The 24,138-nt window shown below is 41.7% G+C and overlaps 1 protein-coding gene across 2 annotated transcripts in view; it reads left to right on the top strand.

The window, feature by feature from the left end:
• The window catches only part of LOC121300115 (SAM pointed domain-containing Ets transcription factor-like), a 31,967-nt gene extending 7,907 nt beyond the window's left edge, over window positions 1-24,060 (top strand). The window contains exons 1-6 of one of the 2 annotated variants that reach the window (XM_041228528.1): window positions 11,808-12,281; window positions 18,629-19,085; window positions 20,376-20,573; window positions 21,020-21,067; window positions 21,421-21,561; window positions 22,005-24,060. In XM_041228528.1, coding sequence (XP_041084462.1) covers window positions 18,635-19,085; window positions 20,376-20,573; window positions 21,020-21,067; window positions 21,421-21,561; window positions 22,005-22,183 — 1,017 coding nt within the window. In that variant the 5' untranslated portion in view covers window positions 11,808-12,281; window positions 18,629-18,634 and the 3' untranslated portion in view covers window positions 22,184-24,060. Of the gene's footprint in view, window positions 1-11,807; window positions 12,282-18,628; window positions 19,086-20,375; window positions 20,574-21,019; window positions 21,068-21,420; window positions 21,562-22,004 lie in introns of those variants that run through there. The other variant, XM_041228529.1, reaches the window with a different exon arrangement.
• Window positions 24,061-24,138: the final 78 nt, after the last annotated feature.

Below are 24,138 nucleotides of genomic sequence, written 5' to 3' on the forward strand. Positions count from 1 at the left end.
ATTTGGAATTAATATCCATTACAATATAACATTGCTGCTGTAATTATAACTGACCCCCAGGTCTGCTTGGCATAGAAATTATCTATGAAACATGTTTCTGTTTTAAAATGAAACATCAGAGGAATAACATTGAGGGTACAGCTTCAGTGTACCATCCAAACAACTGTATCTTCAAATAAGCACCCCTGAATCCTGCTAAACAGTGATGAAGCCCAAACATTTGTCTGCTTGACTTAGTTTCAATAAAAAGATTAGTGACACATAAGCTTATGCCATTTACCCACATGGTAAAGTTTAGCTAAGGGCTTTATAGCTGTAAAGAATTATGTATTAAACAAACAGCTACATGTCATTTCTAATGTATGTTGTATTTATTTATCATGGTGTTGCACCAGGATCCTGGATCCCTGAGTTGCACGCATGCCAGCAGCGGAATGCAAGGGCTCCTGGGAACAGAATCAAGGAGTAGAGCTGTTGAACCAAATGAACAATGGGCTATGTTCCGGGAATCTGATATCAACGTGTGATTCCAATTCATGGGCAAAATACAGCAGGGAGGGAGAAAGTGTCAGAACAGAGGCAAGGCCTGGGAGAAACGCAAGTCCTCTTAATCCCCTATAACCCCTCAGAGCCTGAAGGCAGGGTCTCAGGCTGTTAGCATGGCAGTATTTGAACAGTACTGAGGGTGTGGTAGGTAGAATTATACACATGTATGATTTTCTTTTTTTGAATGAAAAAAATGTGGGAAAAAAAAAATATATATATATATATATATATATTTTTTTTTCCACATTTTTTTCATTCAAAAAAAGAAAATCATACATGTGTATAATTCTACCTACCACACCCTCATACTGTTCATATATATATATATATATATATATATATATATATATATATATATATATATATATATATATAAAAATTTGATTATATATAAAAATTATAACAGATTTGAAATATTATTAGTATCTTAATGTATACATGCATATATACCCACAAACACTGTTTTCATGACCATAGGATTTCTACATTGACATGTTTTAAGAACAGGTCCCATTTCTTAAAATACAGTGGCGTACTTCTGTTATAAATGATTTTATTTTTGTGTGTTTTTATCCATTCATATTCACAGGGTGGAGTCTCACTGATTAAAGGATCGTGTTGCTTCTTGCTCACCCTTCCTGGGTGCACTATTTTACCTTCTGGAAATACATGGTGCTAATGAAGCTTTGAGAGTTCAGCCTGACTGTGAAAAATAACAACAGTATGCTTATTAAACAGGCGATATGGATCAGCCATGGTGCGCAGCGCTGCCATCTTGTGAGAGCCATGGGAATAGCATCCAACACCTCTTAGGTGTAAAATCTTGCTAGAGGGTAGGGTTAGTTGATAGAAAATAAGTCTTATTTTTACAGATTGCACACTCGATTGCAAACAAAAGCTCCGACAAATAAAGTCAAGGTATTGCGGCTCTGAATGCTTTATTGACAGCTTGTAGATAAAGATGGTGGTGAAGATAATAAACTGAAAGCTGCTGTATCTGTTTTGAGTATTGATTTATGTTTTTTACCAAGAGAAAAATCCTGGGTAAGTGTCTTCAATAGTTTACCATTCAACAGAAACTAGACTTTGTTAACGGCACGGATCAATTCCAACTCCTTTTTAAAATCAATCCCCCACTTAAATCCCCTTTCCGTTCGTTCCAACACGTCACTAATTTAAAATTGCACTGAGCCGTGTTCTGTTAAAATGAACTCCTCACAGGGGCAACGAATCGCCTCAGTAGAAGGCACTGTTTGCGCGCCAAATTAAAATCGGCTTCAAATGAAAGCAGTTGAATAACCACAACAATTGTTACGTCTCTAAAATATGAACTCCGTCGAAGGAATTGGAATTGAAAAACAGGAATTGAACCCCCGGCCCTGTTTCACTGTCCAGTTTGTGTACCTCTCCTAAAGGCAATTTCTGCTGCAGACACAACCTCCCTAACCCTAAAAACACATGCTCCCGCTACATCCTGTAGAAACTAAAACAGCCGCCGCTATTCAGTTACACTGGATAAAACTAAAAAGAAACGGCACACTTTTTTTTTCATTTTAAGAGTTTAAAGATTTTTAACATCATACATACTGAAACTAGTAACATCCTTCAACAGTCTGTACCAATTAAGACATTAATAAAGAATATATATTTTTCCCCTATAATTCCAGAACTTTGCACCTTGTACCTATGACTTCCACATATTTATACTATATAAAAGCTGTCATTGTAGAATAGTTTCACAATAGCCTTCCAAAGCCTAGCTTTCAAATACGATTGCTGTCAAGAATATACTTCAGACACGAAAGGTTTGACACTAGGTAACAAAAAAAATTAAAATAAAACAATAAAAAAAAAAACCTCCAGCTGAGGTCTTATCAGGAAACAAACACGCTGAGTTTACAGGCCTCTCCCGATTCTGCACAGCAGGGAGATAGCACAGCAGCAAATAAACTTGAATTGGTATAGGCCATATGGCAGACAGAAGCCAAATGAAACAAGGAAGACCTCATGATTACGAGTGTCTGAATAACCATGACATCAAACCCAGGGTGTGCGCCGCTGCAGCCGTGCATTGCCTGTTTAAACACGTTGTTTGTTCAGGAAAACTAAATAAAAGTCTCAGAGCTGGTTTTAAAAATGCTGTCTTCGTTACTCACAATCATTTGCCTGCACAAACAAGAAACCTTTTGTAAAGCTTCTAATGATAAAAAAAGGCAAGGTCATTGAATCTGTGTGCAAGTATACAGTCTGGTTGATTAGGGTTGTAGTGTGCAAAAAGATGTATACATGAAGTACGTTGCAACTATGCATAATAACATTGTAATTATGTGTAAGCATGCATGCATTTACTAAGTAACTACTATGCAAATACACAGTAAAGAGAGACACTTCATGTGAAGTGTTATCCCAACAAGCAAGTTCCCCAACACTGATCCCTAATAGAAATGCATTGCCTGGCACTTTCAGGGAGCGGTGTCAGGATTGCAAGCTGCCATTGACTCTTCCCTGTAGGGAGGGGATGCACTGGCATCTGCTGGTGTTGCAACAGGGGAATGCAAGTGTGACGAAAGCCCTCAGTCTGCAGCTGCTGCTGATACTGAAGAAATGGTCCTTGAGCACACAACCCTGATAAGCTGTAGTGACTGGAGCTAGACAGATTGACTTTGGGATAAAGTATTTTGTTGTGATGCACGTTTTACAGCTTCCCCTCTCTTTCTACAGAGTGCAATGCATGGTAAATTGATGCAACTATGAGGAAAAGCAGATTTGGAAAAAATCGCAACATGCTTTTCAATAGCTGGGCAAATATTTTTAATGTTTAAAACCTTTTTTGTGATCATTTTAAGACAGTCGTCAGGAACAATCTGCAAAAATTTGCAAAGTGGCGAACAAAATTCAGAAGGTCGATCGAACATCAAAAGCTCTTTCTCGTCCAACACTTTTTACATGAAGCATGTCAAACACGCCATCATGCTCCTCTCCCAGCCATCTCCTAAGAAGAGGCGGAAAACTGCGATACAGATTCGAGTTCTGTCATTTTTTTTTTCATTTGCCTATCTTCATTTCAAGTAAAAAATACATAATATTTTGACAGAATTCTATAGATTTGTTATGGGATTCTATAGCAACTGTGTGTAAGGGTCAGAAACACGACCAGGATTAATTTAGGAAGGTGCTTAAGATTCATTATCATCTGATTGTTAAAAGCCATAGTAAAGCACAGTGACGGCAAGGGAAAGGACAGTGAGGAATTAATATCATCCTACTGTGCAGTTTCACAATCACATGTTCAAATACAGCTAATAAAATCTATTTCAATCACTGTGTGTATACTGAGGGATACAGAAGCAATCTACTGCTAATATGACATTGATACACTACAGCAGCAGCTCTCTGAGAGGTCAAGTATTCTTATTGTTGTTTCGTTTCCCTTCAAATCAAACACAAATCCTGCTGTAATTATTGAAATAAAACCGGAATATGAAAATGAGGATTTCTCAGGCGTGAAGCTTTTAGGAGATTTCCGGTTCCCCTTGGGGGGTAACAAGTTTGAACATGCACGGTCTCAAAGAGCTGCACAGTAATTTCCTGCGCATAGCAGGGCTGTTTACTCTAAAGAGGATAGCTGGTTAACAGGTGCACCTTGGGATGCCAAGTCTACTGGAGAGCTTTTAGGAGATTTCCTTGATAACGCATTAGCTAAAATGCTGGGAGAATTCTGTTAACTGTATTGTTTTTCTTTATCTTTGATTTGTAGGACTGGGATGCCTTAGCACTTTGGTCTGCGGTCGTTGTCATATTTTCTCTGATAACATGTATTAGATAAATCTCAAACCCAGTAGCCCTGGAATCAGCCACCCTGCACCGAGACGCTGAGGTACGGAGGTACTGAGTACAGCAACAGCCCTGGCAGATTTAAAAGCGTTCTTTAATGCAGACCCTACCCGAGAACCTGCAAGGGTTTGCTAATGTCTGCTGCAGCGCACACACGCTGGTATACCAGAGAAGATGTTTTTAATTGAACAAGGAAGTTTAGCATATTAAAAATAAACGCACACGCACACACAATGCTTTTAAGCTAATAAGGGGCTCTCCCTTAATTACTTTGTTCTCATACACGGTCTCTAGCCATTTCCTCATGCGGTTCCAAATGTTCTGATGCAAGATTGCTAGAACAGCCCTTAACTGGAAATGGAACAACCCAGAACTGTGAGCCAACTGAGAAAACACATGAAAGCTTCATTCTTCGTTCTCTGCTTCTGAGTACTAGAAAAGTCTAAGAAACATACAGAAAACAGACTTAGTTCTTTAAAATCTTTTCTTTCACTTCCATCCCAATTATATGCATGGATTTTAGTCTTTCAAAAACGAGAAAAAAAAAACCTTTAAAAGAATCCTCTCTGAAATGCTAAAGTAATTTGTTTAGCAGATTACACAGAGAACTTAAAAGGGCACATAATAACACACTGTTAATACCACTGAAATCCTAACGGGTTAACCGCAGAGACCTCTGTAGATTCGGGGCCTTTGTTTGAATGGATTAGTTTAATGCACCTGGATACTGACTCTGAATCTGTGGGTCCACAGCGCTGGCCCACAATCAGGATCAGTTCTACAAGAAAATGGAATATCTTTGCAATTATCTTATATCTTACATCTTATATCTTATCAATTAGCGTGACTTGTTGACACACCAGTAAGTTTGTATTCCCCAGAAAATGTGATGCAATTAAAAAACCTGCTGGTCTCGTGAACCAAGTAAGTCCTGCTCTACTAGTAGCACTGCAGGGTTATCTATGAAGCATTCAAGAGCACAGGACACTGAGAAAGAAAACCCAAATTTAAAATTTCGTCCCCTGAAACAGCGTGTTTACGTTGCTAGAATCTTCACGAAAACACCTTACAGAACCGCTTCACTCAGAAATGTCTTCCCCTCTAACCAGCTTTGTAAATGCGTCTGCGAGGGGTTTACATCGTTCAGGTGGGGTGATTGGTTTTGTTCGTCGATACGACACACAGAGTTCAGAGAACAGGAGGCTGCCCTCAAGCCAAGGGAGCTCAAACAATGCCTCCTGATGCACTGTGTCTGTCTGCTTCCTGATGCACTGTGTCTGCCTCCTGATGCACTGTGTCTGTCTCCTGATGCACTGTGTCTGCCTCCTGATGCACTGTGTCTGCCTGCCTCCTGATGCACTGTGTCTGCCTGCCTCCTGATGCACTGTGTCTGTCTCCTGATGCACTGTGTCTGCCTCCTGATGCACTGTGTCTGTCTCCTGATGCACTGTGTCTGCCTCCTGATGCACTGTGTCTGCCTCCTGATGCACTGTGTCTGCCTCCTGATGCACTGTGTCTGTCTCCTGATGCACTGTGTCTGCCTCCTGATGCACTGTGTCTGCCTCCTGATGCACTGTGTCTGCCTCCTGATGCACTGTGTCTGCCTGCCTCCTGATGCACTGTGTCTGTCTGCCTCCTGATGCACTGTGTCTGTCTCCTGATGCACTGTGTCTGCCTCCTGATGCACTGTGTCTACCTGCCTCCTGATGCACTGTGTCTGTCTTGCATGGATCCCTCTGTTCGTCAGCTGCAAGGTGATTAGGGAACATCAGAGAGGGAGAGCACAATGCAAGGCTGCATGACGTCACTGGCATTCTGTTAATTGTGGGAGATCTGGCTGGTTATTTACCCAAGGGCTGAGTCAATACCACTGTTTCTTCCACTTTTGTGTCCAGCATTATTAATAAATAAAACTGGTAAAGCAGTGATCAGTGGCTGGCCCTGATAAACCTCTTCAGGTGGTTGAGATCGTGTTTCGGAAAAGAGTTCAGGGGGAGGATAAAGGGTTTAGTGAACAGCAAGCACTCTTACTGTATTGTACACTCTGCAGGAGGCACTGATCCACACACATCAGATACTGACACAGATTATTGTAGCAAGGTTATAAAAATTGTCATGCAAGTCTCTGCAGTGTATTTCTCTCTTTGAAAATATCTAAAGACGGTTTTAAGGATGGCACTATTTATCTGCGCCATCGTTAAGATCCTTTGGTGTAGCAGGCTGACCCTTATTACGTGTGCACTGTGGTCATACTCTGGACAAAACAAAGAGAAAGCACAGAGATGTATAGCAATGCCATGCATAGTGTATGCATGGGACATTTACTATGTAAAACGTACCGTACCAGCGCACTGCAGTGTAGGGTAAGCTGAGTTTAACCTCATCTCATTCGATACTTCAGATTGTGTTTGTTTAATGCATGTTTAATTGTGTAGTATATATTTATGACCCGTCTGTCTGTCATGACAATCTTTCGCCTCTTTGGCTAACTCCAGTATCTGCTCCTTACCTATATCTATGTGCTGCACATCAACATGTCTGTCTGTATGAGATAGTTAGCTAACTATTATTAATTCAATTCTGTCTGCCCGTCTGTCTGACTATCGATCTCATTCTCTTTTATATACAGTGTTATATCCCTTTAGTCACGATTTCGTAGGTTCATTTTTTTTAATTTGTGTGCGAACTCTATGGAGTTCTAGAAGTTGCCCTACCAAAACTTTGAAAAAAACATTCTAAAATAGATACTTAGAAACTTTACATGGTGCAATCATGCAAGCAAAGACTGAAGGGGATATAGCTTCAAAACTTTCAATGGGAATTCTAAAACAAAATCTTTGTCTGCTTGACCGAGTTTCTAAAGAGTTTCACCTCTATGTGCACAGTATATTTTTCTCTGCTCCGTTTTATCTCATTGGAACGTTTGGCAGGATCCAACAAGTTTCTCAGAGACAATGGTCTTCTGAGAAGTGAAATAACTATGTCTGAAAGACAGCTCTTCAAGTACGTGAATTGGGGAGTTTCAGAAAAAATATTGAGAGATTTGCATACAGTTCTTGTCGTTATTGACCCCAGTGGCTTTTGAAAAATACGTATGGGAACAAAAAGCAGCTGGATAACACACATCTTAAAAGAGAACAAGTGATGACACTGAAGGAGATGTATTTTGTCCTGCAATTTACTCATTTGTGTTTTTTACAAGGAGATCCATATGACTGATAAACTACAGAAAACAATTTGATGTTGTAATAAAATGGACGTGCAGCACGCTCTGATGTATTCTGCAATCTAACTGGGTTGGGAAATGGCATAATAAACCACAGCAGGCAGGTATTCGGGTGGCTTTCCTTCCTGGATCAGTTTGCACTGGTGTGTCTGTGTTGACCCAGCACTGTGCCTGAGCAAACAATACCAGCCTGCGCTGCTAAGCTGGGCCGTGCCCCTTCTGGAAATCACACAGCTTGCCTCCGACGCCACATTGAACACAGTGACGCTGAGCCAGTGGCCTTCTCATCACTCAGATGTGCCTCGCATTCCTGAACCATGGACAGCACACAGAGGCACGACCCTGATAACGCTCACCTACCTGCAGGCTTAACATCAAGATAGGTAAGGAGGGGAATGCAGGGAATGCTATCCACTGCCGGTACTGTCCTTACAGAATACCACCACACCGTACCCTGAACCAACCCAAAACCACACAATCAGCAACCATTACTTAAATTAAAACTAAGCAAGCCGAGCAGATCAACGTTTCTGCAACATCTTTTTCAGTGATTTCTATGATTGGTATCAGCATTTCCATTGCTAGACAAATAATGTGACAGTGTTCTCTTGTATAAGTTTCCCACAGTAAAAGCATAGCAGAGTGTAATAAAGTATAGTGCATTACAAAGCCATGAAAGGTATGGTATATTTAAAATAAAAAAGGCAAACTATGATTAAATGATAGTGTAGCCCTGCAAAAAAATGCTGCAAAAATTATTGTGCAAAGTGATTGTTTTTATGGAACTCCTTGGTACGTTTTGGGTGATTTACTCCAAATTGTCATTACAGACAGCTTCAGAGCCCTCCCAGGCGACTCAGTTCAATGTACAAGCTGTATATTTGTGGTTTGCCCATTTGATTTGGTGCGTTGCGGTGAGTAAACAGCTTTGCCGATCTAGCCCCTGTGGTTGTCATTTCACGGCTTCTCACACAAAGTGTGTTCTTTTGCAGACCTTGAGCTTGCAAAGTGTCTTATTCACGTGTTTATTTATTGAAAAGACAAAGTCGGAGTGCCGCTATTGTCTGCTCACAATGCGTTGTCGGCTGCCTTGTGCTCTGATAAAGCACGAACAGGTAAATGTTGCAACATGGATTAAACAAATGACCCCAAACGTGTGAACCCGGTCATTCTGTGAACACTGCAGCTGAACTAATGCAGGGGGTCTGGCCTTCACATCTCACTGACAAGGTGGTCCCGGAAGGTAACGGCTGGAAAATGCATTTATATAGCATGCAGATGTATCTGTGCTTCACAAATACATCTGCAACATCACTGCACACCTCCCAGGAGTGTGTCAACATACCAGCACAAGAACGCTGCATTCAAGATGTCTGGGTAGAACGACGGCTCATTTCTGTATATACTAGAATAGGTACAGGGAGGCTGGCCTTTGGACGTGCTGTGCCCTCACTCCATCCACCATGAACAAACTTCAGCTGGGAGAGAGGACAGCAGCCCTCTCTGTCCAGCATGGAAAAAATGTACTAGCACAGTAACATGCCACTTTCTCCCCCCATTTTAATCCTTTGTCCTTATTAAGCTAAATGAATCACTCCCCTGCTGTGTGGCACTGGAAGGCTGCACTGGTCAGGGGTGTATTAAAGAGCTTTTGGATATCACTTTCAATAGGAAGCAAGTTTGGGCCCCAGTATATTCCATCAGGCTGTGCTAAATCCCTCTTTCGGGATTTCTAGTGAAAGGTCACGCGTTAATTAGCAACTCCACTGTGTACACGCCAACACACCCACCTATCACTTCTCATAGTAAAGTACACACAGAAATTTGTGGTACGTAGGAGAGCATCAAAGGTGCTATAGAACGCAATACAGGGGCCAGCTCATGCAAACCTTATTAGCTACTTAATGCAGTTGATCCTTGTCACTTATGGACTCGTTTTAGCTCAGTATTGATGTCCATTCAATAACAGGAATGCTTGTCGCTGACCTCGAACCCAGTGATCAAGAGAAAACAAAATAATTCTGTCAAAACAAGACCAATATCCTTCACAGAACAAGTGTAAGGGCCTCCTCTTCCAAGGCAACATCTGCCAAAAATGATACACAAGATCATAATAACATGCCCTTTGAAAACCTGCTCACGAAATACTTGTCTTGCTTTATTGATCTTATCTAGTCATCAATCTATCTGGAAACTGAAACGAGACTAATTCCTTTTCAGTTAGGCCCCCAAGGTAAACAGAGAAACAGCATTATTTTTTTTTTTTACTATTTCCTTCCTTGGTGTATAGATCTCTTTTAACTGGCAATGTTTAACTTAGATTGGAGAAGTAAACAGCATGCATTTGAATAAGAATTTGGTCCAATACTGTGTTGTCAGATTTTTTTTTTTTTACTATAGTGCAACACAATGATATTAATAAATTTCAAAAGCTACAGTAAAAGTCTGAATGGCTATGATGCTAGTCATGCCTTGCCCATGGTTATACTGTTTACCAGTTTAAAATAGTTTGCCATGTCTTTTAATATGCTTTACCATACATCTCTGGGCCTTACAATGCTTACTATGCTTTACTGCTCTTTGCTATGCTTTTACTATGGGAAACCTTTCAAAGGGGAGCCACAGACCTGCACTTGTAATGCTGAATGATCAATTCCAGTACATTTGGCTTGTGACACACATTGTGACAGTGTGTTAGCAATACATATTTGCAGGTTTTGTCTAAAAGAAACAGAACAAGTGGAACTGTGCTATAGAAGTGCACACAAACTCTTCAAATGTGTATTGCCATTATGAAACAACAGTAGAAATTCCACGGCATTTAGCATAACAATATGATATTTGAATGAATGCAAATTGACCGAGAACTGAAACCGAAGCTCAGCACAGTTGACTCAAACACACATCAAGAAGGTAATCCAATCCTATAATTGAGCACATTTTCTGGTTCTTTAACTTTACAGGACGTGTCTTTTAGGACGTGTTTAGTTTTTTTTGTTATAAATCCCACCCTAAGGTATTCTGGCTGAGCTTTGTTAAGTGGCACCCCTTTCAGGATCGTTTAATTTGTAGCCTTGGCTAGGAGTTAACCAGGTTGCCCAAGCAGATTTTGTTTTTATTTAATTCTGGTAATCTGAATACTGCTCAGCTGAATCAAAATTTTCAGTTTGCACGAGTGGAATATTTATTTTGAGAAGTAAGCATTCAGGACAATAAGGGGAAATGGCATGTGCTTGTAAAGACTTTGAATTACTGCCCTCAGCCACAGCTAAACCAAATGAAGACAGATCGCTAATCCTTTTGAGCTTCATAGAAGACCTTACCATTCTTCTCATGCATTGCGCACCTCACGGGAAAGGATAAAACATGGACTAGAGTCTTAAACTAGTGGATTCAAAAGAGAGGCTGGTCTTGCATTGCTAGGCAGATTGTAAAACAGGGGCCGGACTATTCAAAATCTGAAGTTCATCCCATGCAACCGAGTTAACAAGTTCTACTGCACTGTACAATATTAAAGAATACAATAAAAAAGACTGTATTGTTTTAACTGCTGTTTTTAAAAATATCACTAGCTCTTGAAACACCAGGCAACTCTCATGCATCCTTCTCTAGCTGATTTCGCCACTTCCAAGCAAATTTCACTCAGCTGCTAAAATGAAGACTTTGATCAGTTTCTTTGACTCTTTACACTGCAGGAAATTGTGCCCTATAACTAGCTGCTTGAAAAAAGAGGTGGCAGCTAAAAATGCTCCTAAAAGCTACAAAGCAGCCTGTCCTCAAATGAGGACAATGGCACTTAATGGGTTAATAGGTGCCTAATAAAGGACAAGGGAACTGGCTTTAACCCCACACAGTGAATTAATCTAGCTGCAGAAAGAAACCAGTAAATGTTCATTCAGGTTAGAAACTGTTGCTGGAGTACTCACAGTACAGCAGCAAGCCTCTGAATACAATGGGGACTATGCTAGAATTAGCCTGGGGTTAGCCCCATCTATTCATGGTGCTCTGTGCAAGCACCGTGCAAGCACTAAGCTCCTGCTTGTAGCTCGGGCTGCATGGTATTTTAAAGAGTTAAATAAGGTTTTGTGTCTTTCTTGAAAGGCAAGTCTGGGATCTTTAAACACCTCCAGCTGAGGTATGCACACACTCTGTTTACTCAGGTAAATAGGGAATGCTTATAAGTATGGGCTGCAGTCAGTGGGCCAGGCATTCCCTTGACTGCTCCTGCCTTCCACCCACACGTACAGATCTTACAAGGAGGGACAGCCAGCCTCAGAGCCCTTGTTTTACACACACATACTCACACACTTGGTATTCAGAGAGTTTGACAGCATGTTCACACATAGATAGAAGAACACACGTGCCTGGATTCTTATACATACAAAGTCTGGAGTGTAGTTGTTTTAATTGCATGCACATACTGAAGGAACTGCATACCAATGTGCATATTAGATATTTAAATACACTTTGCTGCACTGTCCTGTACTGGCCTGTAAGACTGCTCAGTTATTTAGAACCTCTCTGGACACAAACCCTGGAGCCGGCTATTCCACGATTAGTGTTTCGGTTGGTCTGCCACCCCAGCTCTATTTAAACTCGAAGGACGAAAGCAAACCTGTTGCAAATACCTGAAGACCAACAAGAACTCTGAATTCTCAGCACCCAGCATTTCAAGGTAAGCAAATCATCCACTTATACGAACTGGTGATTCATTCAAATAAAAGTGAATTGCATTTAGTTTGCACCTGAGATCGGATTTGACAGTGACTTTAGCATGTTTGCACTGTGCATTTGCCACACTTGTGTGCTTAGCCATGTCTGTTCTGGCTTTCCAAATGCTATCATTTTACCATGAGTAAACTTAAATGGGATTCTCAAAGCTATTCTCAAACAGAAACAGCTTAATAATTCTAACAAGCCCCTAAATTAAATGTCTGAGTTTTTCCCCCCTTACTGAGTGTTGTTTTCCTAATGACAGTTTGGCGAAGCCCATGCAATGCGGTTCCAGAAAATCAAACAAATAAATGAATTAATAAATACAAATGATGTCCTTTTCTGCTGTGCTATTGCTTCAGTGAAAGCCGTTAGGCTGACTAACTGCATTGCAATGAAACCAAACCTGTTCCTTACCATGGACAGGCTTCATTAAAACTCTTCCATGCTACCAGCAACCAAATCATATCTGCCAAGAACATCATGTGCTGTGACTGTGCCCTGCCAGCCTCAGCCTGGCCCAATGCAGCGGGGTGGCTCTGCCCTTCCAGTCTGATCTGTTTTGCATTTAGTGCTTTTGCTGATGAAGCAATGAAGCAATTAAGTAATTTAAGTGCTTGCTTTATTCTAGAAACCTACAACCATTCCCTCATAAAAGTTGACCACAGTAAAGGCATAGCGCAGTGTAATAAAGCAGTGAAAGCATTGTAAAGCACATGTAAGCTTTGTAAAGCACAGACAGGTATGGTGAAGTATATTAATCAACATGGTAAACCAGGGTTAGGGTAACCGATATATTCTTTAAAAGAGGTTCTGCGCTCATTTGCGTGAAATCTAGTTACAAAACAGGTACTGGAACCGTTCGAAGTAACCTGAACCACACTAGCTGCTCAATTCCTAGATCAAAAAACACCAAAAGAAACTTTGTCAATTCAACGGCAGACTTTTTTCTCTGTTGAACACATCGAGAAAGACTGCCGGCGGAAACGTCTGCCAGCGAATTTATCGAGTTTCTTTCAGTGTTTCAGATGCCGCACTCCTGGCTGTTTATTAGTTATGGATGATTCTTATATTAAGAGCATGCTATGGTGTTGAAAATACTGCAGTGTTCCGGGCATACTCTATAGCTTTGTTACTGAGAGGTAGAATAGTTAATTTTTTATATAAAAATCAATAACAGAAAAGTCCCAATCAAAGGGGCCAAATCAAACAACTACGTGTTAGAGGCCAAGGATGTAGGGGAGACTGAACTGCCCCCCCCCCAAAAGAGATGTGGACCCCTACAGGGCAGGGCAGCTGACCCACAAAGCAGCTGTTTGATATTGTTATAGTTACAGCCTTCTTAAACAGCAAACAGATGTTATCAGCATATACAAATACACTACTTCACTTGACACAATCAAACACGGGAGAGTGGATTTGTTTTCTAAAAACAGATCAAAAGGTTTATTTGAAGCAAGATTACATCTTTTGTTAAGCATTATTATATTTAAAAAAGAATCATTAGTGCTCTGCTGTGTTTATTTTTCTTTGCATTTTCATTAAGTGTTGACCACAGTTCTAGGGCTGTTGGTTCTGTTGAAGGTTTTGATATCAGTAGCTGAGAATTCCAGCACACTGCAGTTCCAGAACTCTGAGCTACTAAAAATCGAAAAGCTTCTTAAACGATGGCGCACCTGTTCTGGGGTGGGTTACCGAGGGTGTAACAAAAATATTCACAGGTCCTATCACCCAAGCATGATAACATGTTACAAAGACAGCAAGGTAGTTAAATTCCAGAAGACATACTCATGACATACACTAGCCCACATCAACTCCACGCCCAGACAGACAGTGCCAAGGCAAAGTAAAGGGGTCTCCAAGACCCACTGAAGCAATATGCTGTTTTTGTTTCTTACTGTACTTTTAAAACTCTAGTTTGGAGCTTTTGGAATGGCTTTGACGGCAAATTTAATTGCAAACTAATTAAGGTCGGCTATCCCTGAAACATATTTTTCAGGTTCATAACCCAGCAGTGTTAACAGGGAAGTGTATAGGTATCCTCTCTGGCATGAATAAAAATATGGAGCATGACTTCAGCGACAGCAATTTGTTAGATGATATCAATATAATTACATTATTGTTCAGTCCTGAATTATTTATGTTGAGTCAAAGAATGTGAAATGACATCATCGAATTCAAAAAGGAACTCCTTTATTGAGTATAGATGAGAACAGGACACCAGTATTCTGAATATGTATTTCTGCACTAGAGCTCAGAGCTAGGAGTCCCACGAGGTTCCCCTGTGATTACCGACAGCGTGTGTTATCAGATGGCACTGACTGAAAGGGTTAAAGTATTGCTTGCTGCTTCGTCTGGCCGTTGCAATTTGAGCTGTAGAGACTGGAGACTTCTAGTACAGTTTTCAAAACTCCACCGTGCCACAGCTCATGGGCAGCGAAGAACGTGTTTCTGAATTTGCATACAGTTAATTGCAGTCCCCAAACCACCTAGCAAAAAAACTGAAAGTGAACAAAGACTTCGGCTTTGCATCCATTTCAGGGAACCGCTCCAGTCTCAATGGGGTTTGTAAGGGCTAGTAATGTTTAGAGCTTACACAGCACAGTTAACCAGCTAAGTATAAAAGAGCAGGTAGCATTTAGTCCACTGTCTGTCAGTCCATTTCAGTGAGGATTTCTCACTCTATTAGAAAATCCTCACTGTATTGCAGCAGCCTCTACCGGCCAGGCGCCTGGGGAGCTTGAGTGGACACCTGTGGGGCTGACCTTTCCCTTTCACAGGTCATGAGCTTGCCGACAGCCCCTGTCGAGTTCCTTGGTGTAAAGATTGGCTTGGCAGTGGGATTGGAGGATGCCCTTCAATTTCTCCCATACTGCTGAGTGGACTAGCCCTACCGGTGTCCATATAACCCACACACAGGCGTTCACCATCCTCTATTCCATACTGCTTTATTATTGATACACATGTTAAAGATCCAGCTAGGTTTGTTTTCTAGTCATTACTAACGTTTGTTTAGTCCACCGTCAATTTCATTGAAAAGAGGGAAAAGGTTGATCAAGAGAATATCGCTAAGTGGCTGAGGTACGCGGCCCATTGTGATGTCACCGTTCTGAAAGGACTTTGCTGCTGAATGGAATTCCGAGCTGTATCGTTTTTTAAAGCAGGAGATGTCAACCGGGCTGATATGGCGCATACAGCACGGTGCAGGCTGAAAGTGGTCCTGGATAGGGTTTCTCTGAGACGTGGCGTGGAATACGGAAGGGGGAACGTGCGCTCAGATTGGCTGAAAGATCCTGAGCTGTTTGTAATTTTCAATATGGCTTAGTTTGTTTTTTTCTGACGTTTTTTTTTTTTTTTTTTTTTTTAATAAGAAACCATTTCTGCCTTTGATTTTTTTTTTCAAATTCTTTTTGGTCGTGCCCGCTTTTGATTCGCTAGTAGTCCATAAGAGGAAGTTTCCAGTATAAAAATTCTGGGAAATCCTTCATTTATTTATCTGACAAAGAAGTTATGTTGCCTGGCTTGTTATGCTGACGTCACCTCTCATTTCCTTCTCTGGAACTCTGCAAGTGTTGCGCCGCTTAATGCGAAATCAATTCGTTAGCCGGACGTCGATCATTTTGTTTGTAATGCAATAGTTATAGTCATGATCACTGACCTCCTACAGAGTATTCAGCAAACCCACTGCTGTCCTACCCTGTTTTAATAGCTAGGAGCAAGGGTTGCTTACCTCTCTTGCACAGCTCAGCATGTACGTAGAAGTATTCTGATGGGGCCCGAGTTTCCCCGTTGAACTTTTTGTCAGGAGCCTCAGCCCCTGGCTTGACCCTCCTCTCTTTGAAGGATTATTGCTCCAGAGTCTTTTCTCCTCATGTTAACCCTTCAGCCCGGGGGACGCAACCCTAAAATGTTTGTTTAGCTGTACTTCCTCCTCATTTATTAGTATTCTTTTTTTTTATGCAAAGGGTTTCCTTCCCTGTAATTGCTAACTCATTTAATGACAGAATATAATCCTAGGGTCAGATAGCGATCAGCAGCAACTGAAAGTGCTCCTCTTTGATTTTTGAACCGTGACTGCTATACCCCCCCTCACCCCACCCTCTCCCGGGACCTTTAGAGAGATCTTCTCAGTTCAAACTCGGAAAAGTTATAGTGCACTGTTATGAGCCATTGGCAGAATGGTGACACCATCTCCATATTGTGGATTCGCATGGTATGGCATTGCAGTGGCACATTGATCTGCTATCAGTGCTGGAACGATGCTGTATCAGAACCCCTGTGTGATATCGGTTCCAAGTCCTCTCTGCTTCCTTCGATGGTAGTTCCGTGCTAATGGATACGCTGGTAGGGTTTTTTTTTTCAGCCTAATGGACACCAATGTGATTTTCAAAGTTCTCTGTAAGGGCAGTCAAACTATCCTGGGAATGGGCTGAATCTACTAAACAGTTTTCTTTGATAAATCTAAACTTTGGATACTGTGGGTTCAATTATAAGCCCGTCCCCATGCAAACACTCCCACCCCACTGTTTACATATCTTACAATCCACAGTGTGTGAAAGCAGACTCACAGGGTTTCTCCTTTACCACAAGCTTCGAAACCATTGTAGTGCATTAGAAAGTTACACCTGCAAACAGCAATCATTTATAGTTTGTACACAGCCTGGCTACAGTACTCAGCTTCATTGAAGAGATTCAATCATTGTAGGGGAAGAGCCCTGATAACCAGGTAGAGCAAAGCATAGCAAAGGCATGGGCATTGGGAATCATAGCAAAGCTAGGCTAATGCATTGCTCCTCAGGCACTATGATCTTGATTAGGAGGTCTTCAGTCTGACAGTGTGGTTTCTAATGGCGAACTGGTCTTTATATAGAGATGGCCGCGGTAGTTTTCACAGAAAAAACAGAAGGAAATAAAGAAAGCACCTGCCATCCTGTTCCAATGCAAGAAGGGATCTTACAGCTTTGATGCACAGCAGACTGCAGTCCTGCAGCTGAGTGAAATCACACGGAGCAAACACTGACTCCCCTCAGATGAACACTAGGGACTCCACGGAACTCATTTAGAGATCAGTCGAGAGATTATCCTTTCCACGGGAAGCATCAGTTTGTGTGTCTGTGTGTGTTTTGTCTTCCCCCTATGAAAAATTCAGAAATTTGCTGGACTAATGTGCTTAGTGCAAGCTGTTGCGAGAGAGAGGTGGAGAGCACACAGCAGGCTAGCGGAGCCTTTAAAGGGTTTAATCTGCTTGCTGGTGAATAAGTGGCGATAGCACACAATCCAGGGGAAACGGCAGGCCTTTCTCAGGAGACAGGATGAAAGGAGGATTTAAGAGCGAAAGAAAACCAAAGTTAAACGAGCAGCAAGCCTCTTTTTAAACGATAACTTCATTCCCCCGAGGCTGACTTCTGGGCAGCTTCGAAGCAGCGGCTGGCTGTAGCCACTTTGCTCCATATTACAGGATATCTCATCGGGTTTGCTTCCCAGCCCATTTTCAAAATACAATTGGTGCTACAATTCATAAGCAAGAACAGAAACGTCTGTACAGCAGAATGTGTGTAATTTATTCCATTTAGAATCTGCTTTCCCTTGCATGATATTCTTTGATACAGTGTTAATAAATTCTGCTTTGGGAGCCAATGTGAACAGGTCTGCTTGGCTATTCCAATGTGTGCCCCATGTTTTAACACCACCACAGGGTGAACTGGAAACAATTTATCCTGCCAGCTCAAAGACACCGTCCCCCCTTTTGTGCCTGGAAAGGTTGGCACCTCTAAGTATCCCAGGAGAAGCGATGACACAGTTGTCTTGTTTTCAAGCGCCTGGCTCACAAAAAGAGTTTTATATTTTATTAAATAAAGATATTGTGGGAGCCGGCGACAGCTGAGCCGAGACAATAGGAGCTACACTTGAAAGGGGGAACCAGGGTAGTGCGCTGGCCCGCTGGAGAAATTTGCCCGCCCGGCACTGAGGTGGCCATTAGTAGCAGGTGACCCGCAAGTAAAAGATTCAGCCAAATCCACTTAGCTTGCTGGAAGCTCCCAGTGACTTCTTAAGTCTCCCTTTGCACTCTCCCCCCTTTCAGAAACTGTGTAACTCGGGGCTTTAAATGCGTGTCACGGAAAGCAATATAAAGTTGTGGCCGAAATACCTCAATCTTTCAAATTCATCAGTTGCCAGAAGGGAGGAGGTAAGTTCTGGATTAAAGAACATAGAAATTGCACTACCTTTTGAATTCGGAACACCTGGTCCTGTTACCAGCTTTCCTAAGGAAATTATTAAAAAAACGACTTTTTTTTTTGCTTTGCACAGTGAGGTATGGGGAGCCTGGAGCCAGGACTGAACACGACTGCCTTACACCCAAGCAGAACTGGCTTTCAAGAAAGCTCCCTCGCCCTGGAGAAACAGGACCACGAGCCCAAAGGCGGTGCTGGCTGGGAGCTGGTGGACAGGACGTCAATCCGGGACCCAACCCACACCCCTGAGCGTGGCCCGCCTAGCGTCTACCTCTCCTGCTTTGACATGCTCTTCACGGAGGACAGCGGCTGGACGCTGAAGGTCCCAGAAGGAGCACACGTCACCCCCATGCGGCTCGAGCAACGCAAGGAGCCTGAGCAGTGCCCGCTCATCGACAGCCAGGGCCTCTGCCTCAGCCCGGAGATGGACTACCAGATAGAGGACCGCTCCCTGGAGCAGGTCCAGACGATGGTGGTGGGAGAGGTTCTGAAAGACATCGAGATGGCCTGCAAACTGCTCAACATCCCTCCAGGTAAAGACAGACGGCTTCAGGAGCCCATATTGGGTCAGACTTCTGAGAATGAAAATGTAGTTTACACCACAGTGGAATTGATTTGCAATGAAGGTAGTTGTATATAATGAAATAACAGTTTTTGGAATCCAATAGACTTCCATACAAAATTATAGAACGTCATTTAATTAACCCTTATTAATGCTCCCCTGTCTTCTTTTTAAACAATATATACCATCTAATGCCTGATTTGAGCCATTGTTTTCAGCGTTAAAAGTTTGTGACATTCTCCTATAAGTATATGTATACACTATGCCTATGGTTTCCTTTTTTAATTATTTTATTAAATTTGTATAAGCTTGTTTTGTCCCACGAGGAGCCTGGGAAGTAATTGTGCCTCGCTCTATTGTTGCAAGGTCCACCCCAAGTGTAAATACAGCTCTCTATGGAAACCTGAGCAAGACAAAAAAAAAAAATTCCTGAAACTAAATGTACCCTGGGATCAACAGCTTGAAGTACTCTGGAGTGGAATCAGAGAATAAAATATTTCATAGCTGACGTCTGTAAAAGCCAATCACAGCTGCACCCTTTTGAAGTGCTGCATGAGTCCTTCTGCTTTCACTGGTGTGCTTCGACATTTTTCTTTAGAACACTTTTAGAAATCTTTTTTTTTTTTTTTTTTTTTTTTAAAGGAAGAAAAACCCTGTTTGGACACCAGATGGTGCTGTTTCAAATCAAGTAGCACTGAAAGTACAAAATTTGTTTTAAACAGTTCGATTGCGAAGCTTCGATCTGGAAAAACAAATTATATATATATATATTCGCCTATATATATATATATATATATATATATATATATATATATATATATATATATATACACACACTCATTTTAATAAGCGTGAATATATGATAAAGCACACAGACCTCTCCTCCACCCTGTGTAAATGACCCTGGTTTCACTTGAGTGTTTGTTCAAGTGTTTTCAAAGACATTTACCGCAGTCAAGGGTCTCAGGGAGGGATACACTTTACTATATGAGGATTACAGCAGCTCAGTAGTAAGAACAATAGAACAGTCAAACCCATTTTACTTTATTATCGCTACAGTGAATGGCCAGAAGATAGTGGGAGTCAACTGGGTCATATACTGTGTACTGAAAATAATTTGAACGCTATCTATTGTAATCGGTGCAGTAGCAGATATCGAGCTCCACATCGAGTTGTATCGACAGTCGTGAACGCCTGGTAAACTCAAATGCTTTGTTAAGGGCTTTTGCTTACCTGCTTCCCCCCCGTTTCCTCTGTGCAGATCCCATGGACTGGACCCCCGGCAATGTGCAGAAGTGGGTTCTGTGGACGGAGCACCTGTACCGCCTGCCTCAGGTGGGAAAGTCTTTCCAGGAGCTCAGCGGTAAGAACCTGTGTGCAATGACGGAGGAGGAGTTCCGGCACAGATCACCGCTGTGGGGGGATGTGCTCTATGCACACCTTGACATCTGGAAGTCAGGTAAGAAGACAGGGAGTGTGCAATAACCCTTACCTGCTGCAAGCATTTGTGGTTTTATTTTTTGCTCTTTTCCTCCGAAATGTTTGGCAGATTAAGTCACTGGCTTTCTTCTCTATCCTGTTTATGCCATGTGTGTTCATTATCGTTAGCTTGGAGTTGCAGTTTAACATTGCTGCCACAGTAAATGGTATTGACCGACCAGCTATAAGTGAACTCAGACTGATCTGCATTCTGTTCAGTGTGCACAGTTCTGTTTTATAGGATTAGAATTTCCTGCAACCCTTAATCACAGTTTACCCTGGTTTGCCATGTTTAATAATATCCTTTACCATACGTCTCAGGTCTTTACAATGCATACCTCTGCTTTGCCATGTGGAAACGTTTATAAAAGTCCTAACTGATGCTGTGGATCCTGTATCTGAAATCTTGTTTCTTTATCTTTTCAGCTGCTTGGATGAAGGAAAGAAGCTCCCCAGAGGTCAACAAATTCATTGGTAAGCTTTCATTTTCGGAATCTTTTCAGCTCTGTTGGTTTTTGGTCTCAGAATAATCTGCCACCTGCTGCACACACTTTAAAAACACCTCACAGGCTCCTTGCAATGCCCTGAATGCCTGTACCTGCCTTACACACTTAATGCCAGCGTTATAGAAGGCGTTAGCACTTTTTTGCACGATCCCCTGTCACTCAGCATTGACTTCCTGCTATTGCTCAGCACTAAGTTTCCCATCCTCCAGCTTTTCCCTTCGTTTTGGGTTTCAGTAGGAGTCCCTGTCAGTCTCGATGTGTAATACGCCACCTTAACTTGATCTAGATGGAGATTGTTAATCTGTGCTCCCCCGTTTCCAGGAAGCGACGAGGTGTGGTCGGTGACGGAGGCGGACTCTTCCAGTTCGGGCCAGCCAATCCACTTGTGGCAGTTCCTGAAGGAGCTGCTGCTGAAGCCACACAAGTACGGACGCTGCATCAGCTGGCTGAACAAGGAGAAAGGTGAGGGTTCTGCCAAAGGCAGTTATAGCATGTGGCCACCAGGTGTCACTGTGTACTACATTAAACTTCCTACCACGAGGATGAGGAAAACATTTACACTGTACTTCTAATTTCCAGCCTCTTCACACCCTGATTAAGTGGCTGATAATTACAGATCATTCATATTAATTGGCAGATTGCAAATCAACTTCCTTTACCCCCTTTCATTTGGACGTTTATTTGCAAACTTTCATTAATCATTTGTAGTCTCTCTCCTTGGCACAAAATTAACAAGCCATAGAAATGCTGCCTTAGCAGTGGCTCAGTGAAACACATTTGTACGCAGAGGCAGCATATCCTAACACTGTACAGAGTTAATGTTTAGTGTTAACTGTTAATCACTGACTAGATGTGTCTGGGAGCTGCCACGCACAGGTTCTAATGCAGACTCACCTTCTGATTAGGTATCTTCAAGATCGAAGACTCCGCTCACGTGGCACGGCTGTGGGGCATCAGAAAGAACCGGCCCGCCATGAACTATGACAAGCTGAGCCGATCCATCCGGCAATACTACAAGAAGGGTATCATTCGCAAGCCCGACGTCTCCCAGAGACTGGTCTACCAGTTCGTCCAGCCAGTGTGAACAGGGGAAGGTGGAGACAGGGGAGGGACAGTCCTAGACCAGAAGGAACCACTCAAACTAAGCCCTGAGACACTGGTGGGGGCTCAAGCACTGCTTTTTGAGACTGGTTAAACTGGTGTCCTGCTATGAAGTGACGGCTGGACTGACCAAGAAGCTCTGAAGTTGTTCAACAAAATTCAAAAATAAAAATTGAAAAACTGAAGTAAAACTTTCTAAAAGCTGGAAGAATGGTGGAGGACATTTTAAGTCTATTTTAAATATAACCTAATAACGTTATTGTTATTATTATTATTACTATGGTTATTGTTGTTATTTTTATTGCTCTGGAAATGAAGTCTCGAGTCTCATGTTAAATGGAGACGCGCTTCTATGAAAGAAGAGATGTGAAGGAATGTAGAATGAACTCGTCACTGCCCATCCTAAGCTGCGTTGCTGTTAGCGTATCCTGTCTGCTTCTGTGCTTAATATATTGTTTTATATTCTATTAAGAGAACTCGTAAAAGGTTTGGGGACTGATAGACACTGATACAGTGTGGTTAAGGCACACAGCTATACTGCACTATGCAAGATTCCATGCAAAACTAAGCCACAATGCTATCAATCTCCCTGATACCACAGCTCACGACACCTCCCTTGGAGCTTTCCCTAAATAACCCTGGGTCTGTCCCACTGCCAATATTGCCATCTGTGCCAACCTTTGAAAAGGTAGCTATGCCCCCAAACTCACTGATCTTCCAAACAAGGCCTCCAGACATGAAGTCCTAGCGCCCCCTAGCTTCAGAAAGTCATACTACACTGCAGCACATACATCTGTGGTAGCGTCCAACCTGCTGCATCGTGAGAGGGAGCTGGGCTGTCTCTACTGTGCTCAGCTATAGAGGTAGCGCTGGCTTCATCCCAAGTACAACACCGGAATTCATTTCATGCACTTTATTCAGACGAAAGCAAACTTACAGTACTGTTTTCAAAGTCAGTTTTTTAAAGCATAAAAAAGTTTTTACTGGCTAGGGTTTTTAAAAAGCTTCATGGACTTTCTAATTTCAGTATGAGAGTGTGGTTCTTGGTCAAGCTTACCTGGGATGTTGGGTATGGTTTGCTTGTTAAATCCTCGCTTATCACACCTTTAAGTGCACTTAAAAGCCTTTTTAATTTGGCTGTATTCATAAAACATTGCAATACCTACAAGCACCACTTTCAAATAAACCAACCAAAACATGCCATGCTGCAGATATGCTCCATTCAGTTACCGTTTGCTATTTAAAATGAGGAATGTCTTCTCTGGCATTAGTAAAATGCTGCTATATTGAGTAGATAAGATTCATTCATTAAAACATGTGTGAAATAATATCCACACTTCCCTTTTCTAGCATCCATTTGAAATCCAGTTTGAATATGAAAACGATTCTGAAGGAACTGGTTTTGCATCAACACTTATAACTTATCAAGCACTCTTGTTTCAGAGGTCAAATAGTTACATTTAGGCCCTGTCTTATTTTAGTGCCTTCTAAAAATATCCCATGTTTCTTTTCGGCTTTGTTTTTAGAATCTCTATGTATGTATAATAATACTGCCTTACCCTGGTGCCTGCCTGTTGCAGTTACCATGGAAACACAACACGGCCCATATCCCGCACAGCAGCCTGTCTTTCTTAGATGTCTTCTTTACTTACTGTAATGTCATTTTAATTGTTTTTGTGTAAAAATATTGTTTGAAATGTTTAAAACTCTGCCCCCTTTTTTTCACTTCTGCCAAATAATTATGTTTTATATATTTCGTTCTGTATTTTTTCCTAACTTGGTGTTGTAGGTTTTATTTGTTTAAAAAACAAACAAACAAACAAAAAAGCATGTTAGCAAAAAAATAAATAAATAAATAAATGAAGGATATCCTTTGTAGTTTTGGAAAAACAAACCCCCAAAAAAGAGCCTATTTTCAATTACATTTTGCTGCCTAAA

This window comes from Polyodon spathula, chromosome 25, assembly GCF_017654505.1.
Source record: "Polyodon spathula isolate WHYD16114869_AA chromosome 25, ASM1765450v1, whole genome shotgun sequence".
Taxonomy (NCBI): Eukaryota; Metazoa; Chordata; class Actinopteri; order Acipenseriformes; family Polyodontidae; genus Polyodon; species Polyodon spathula.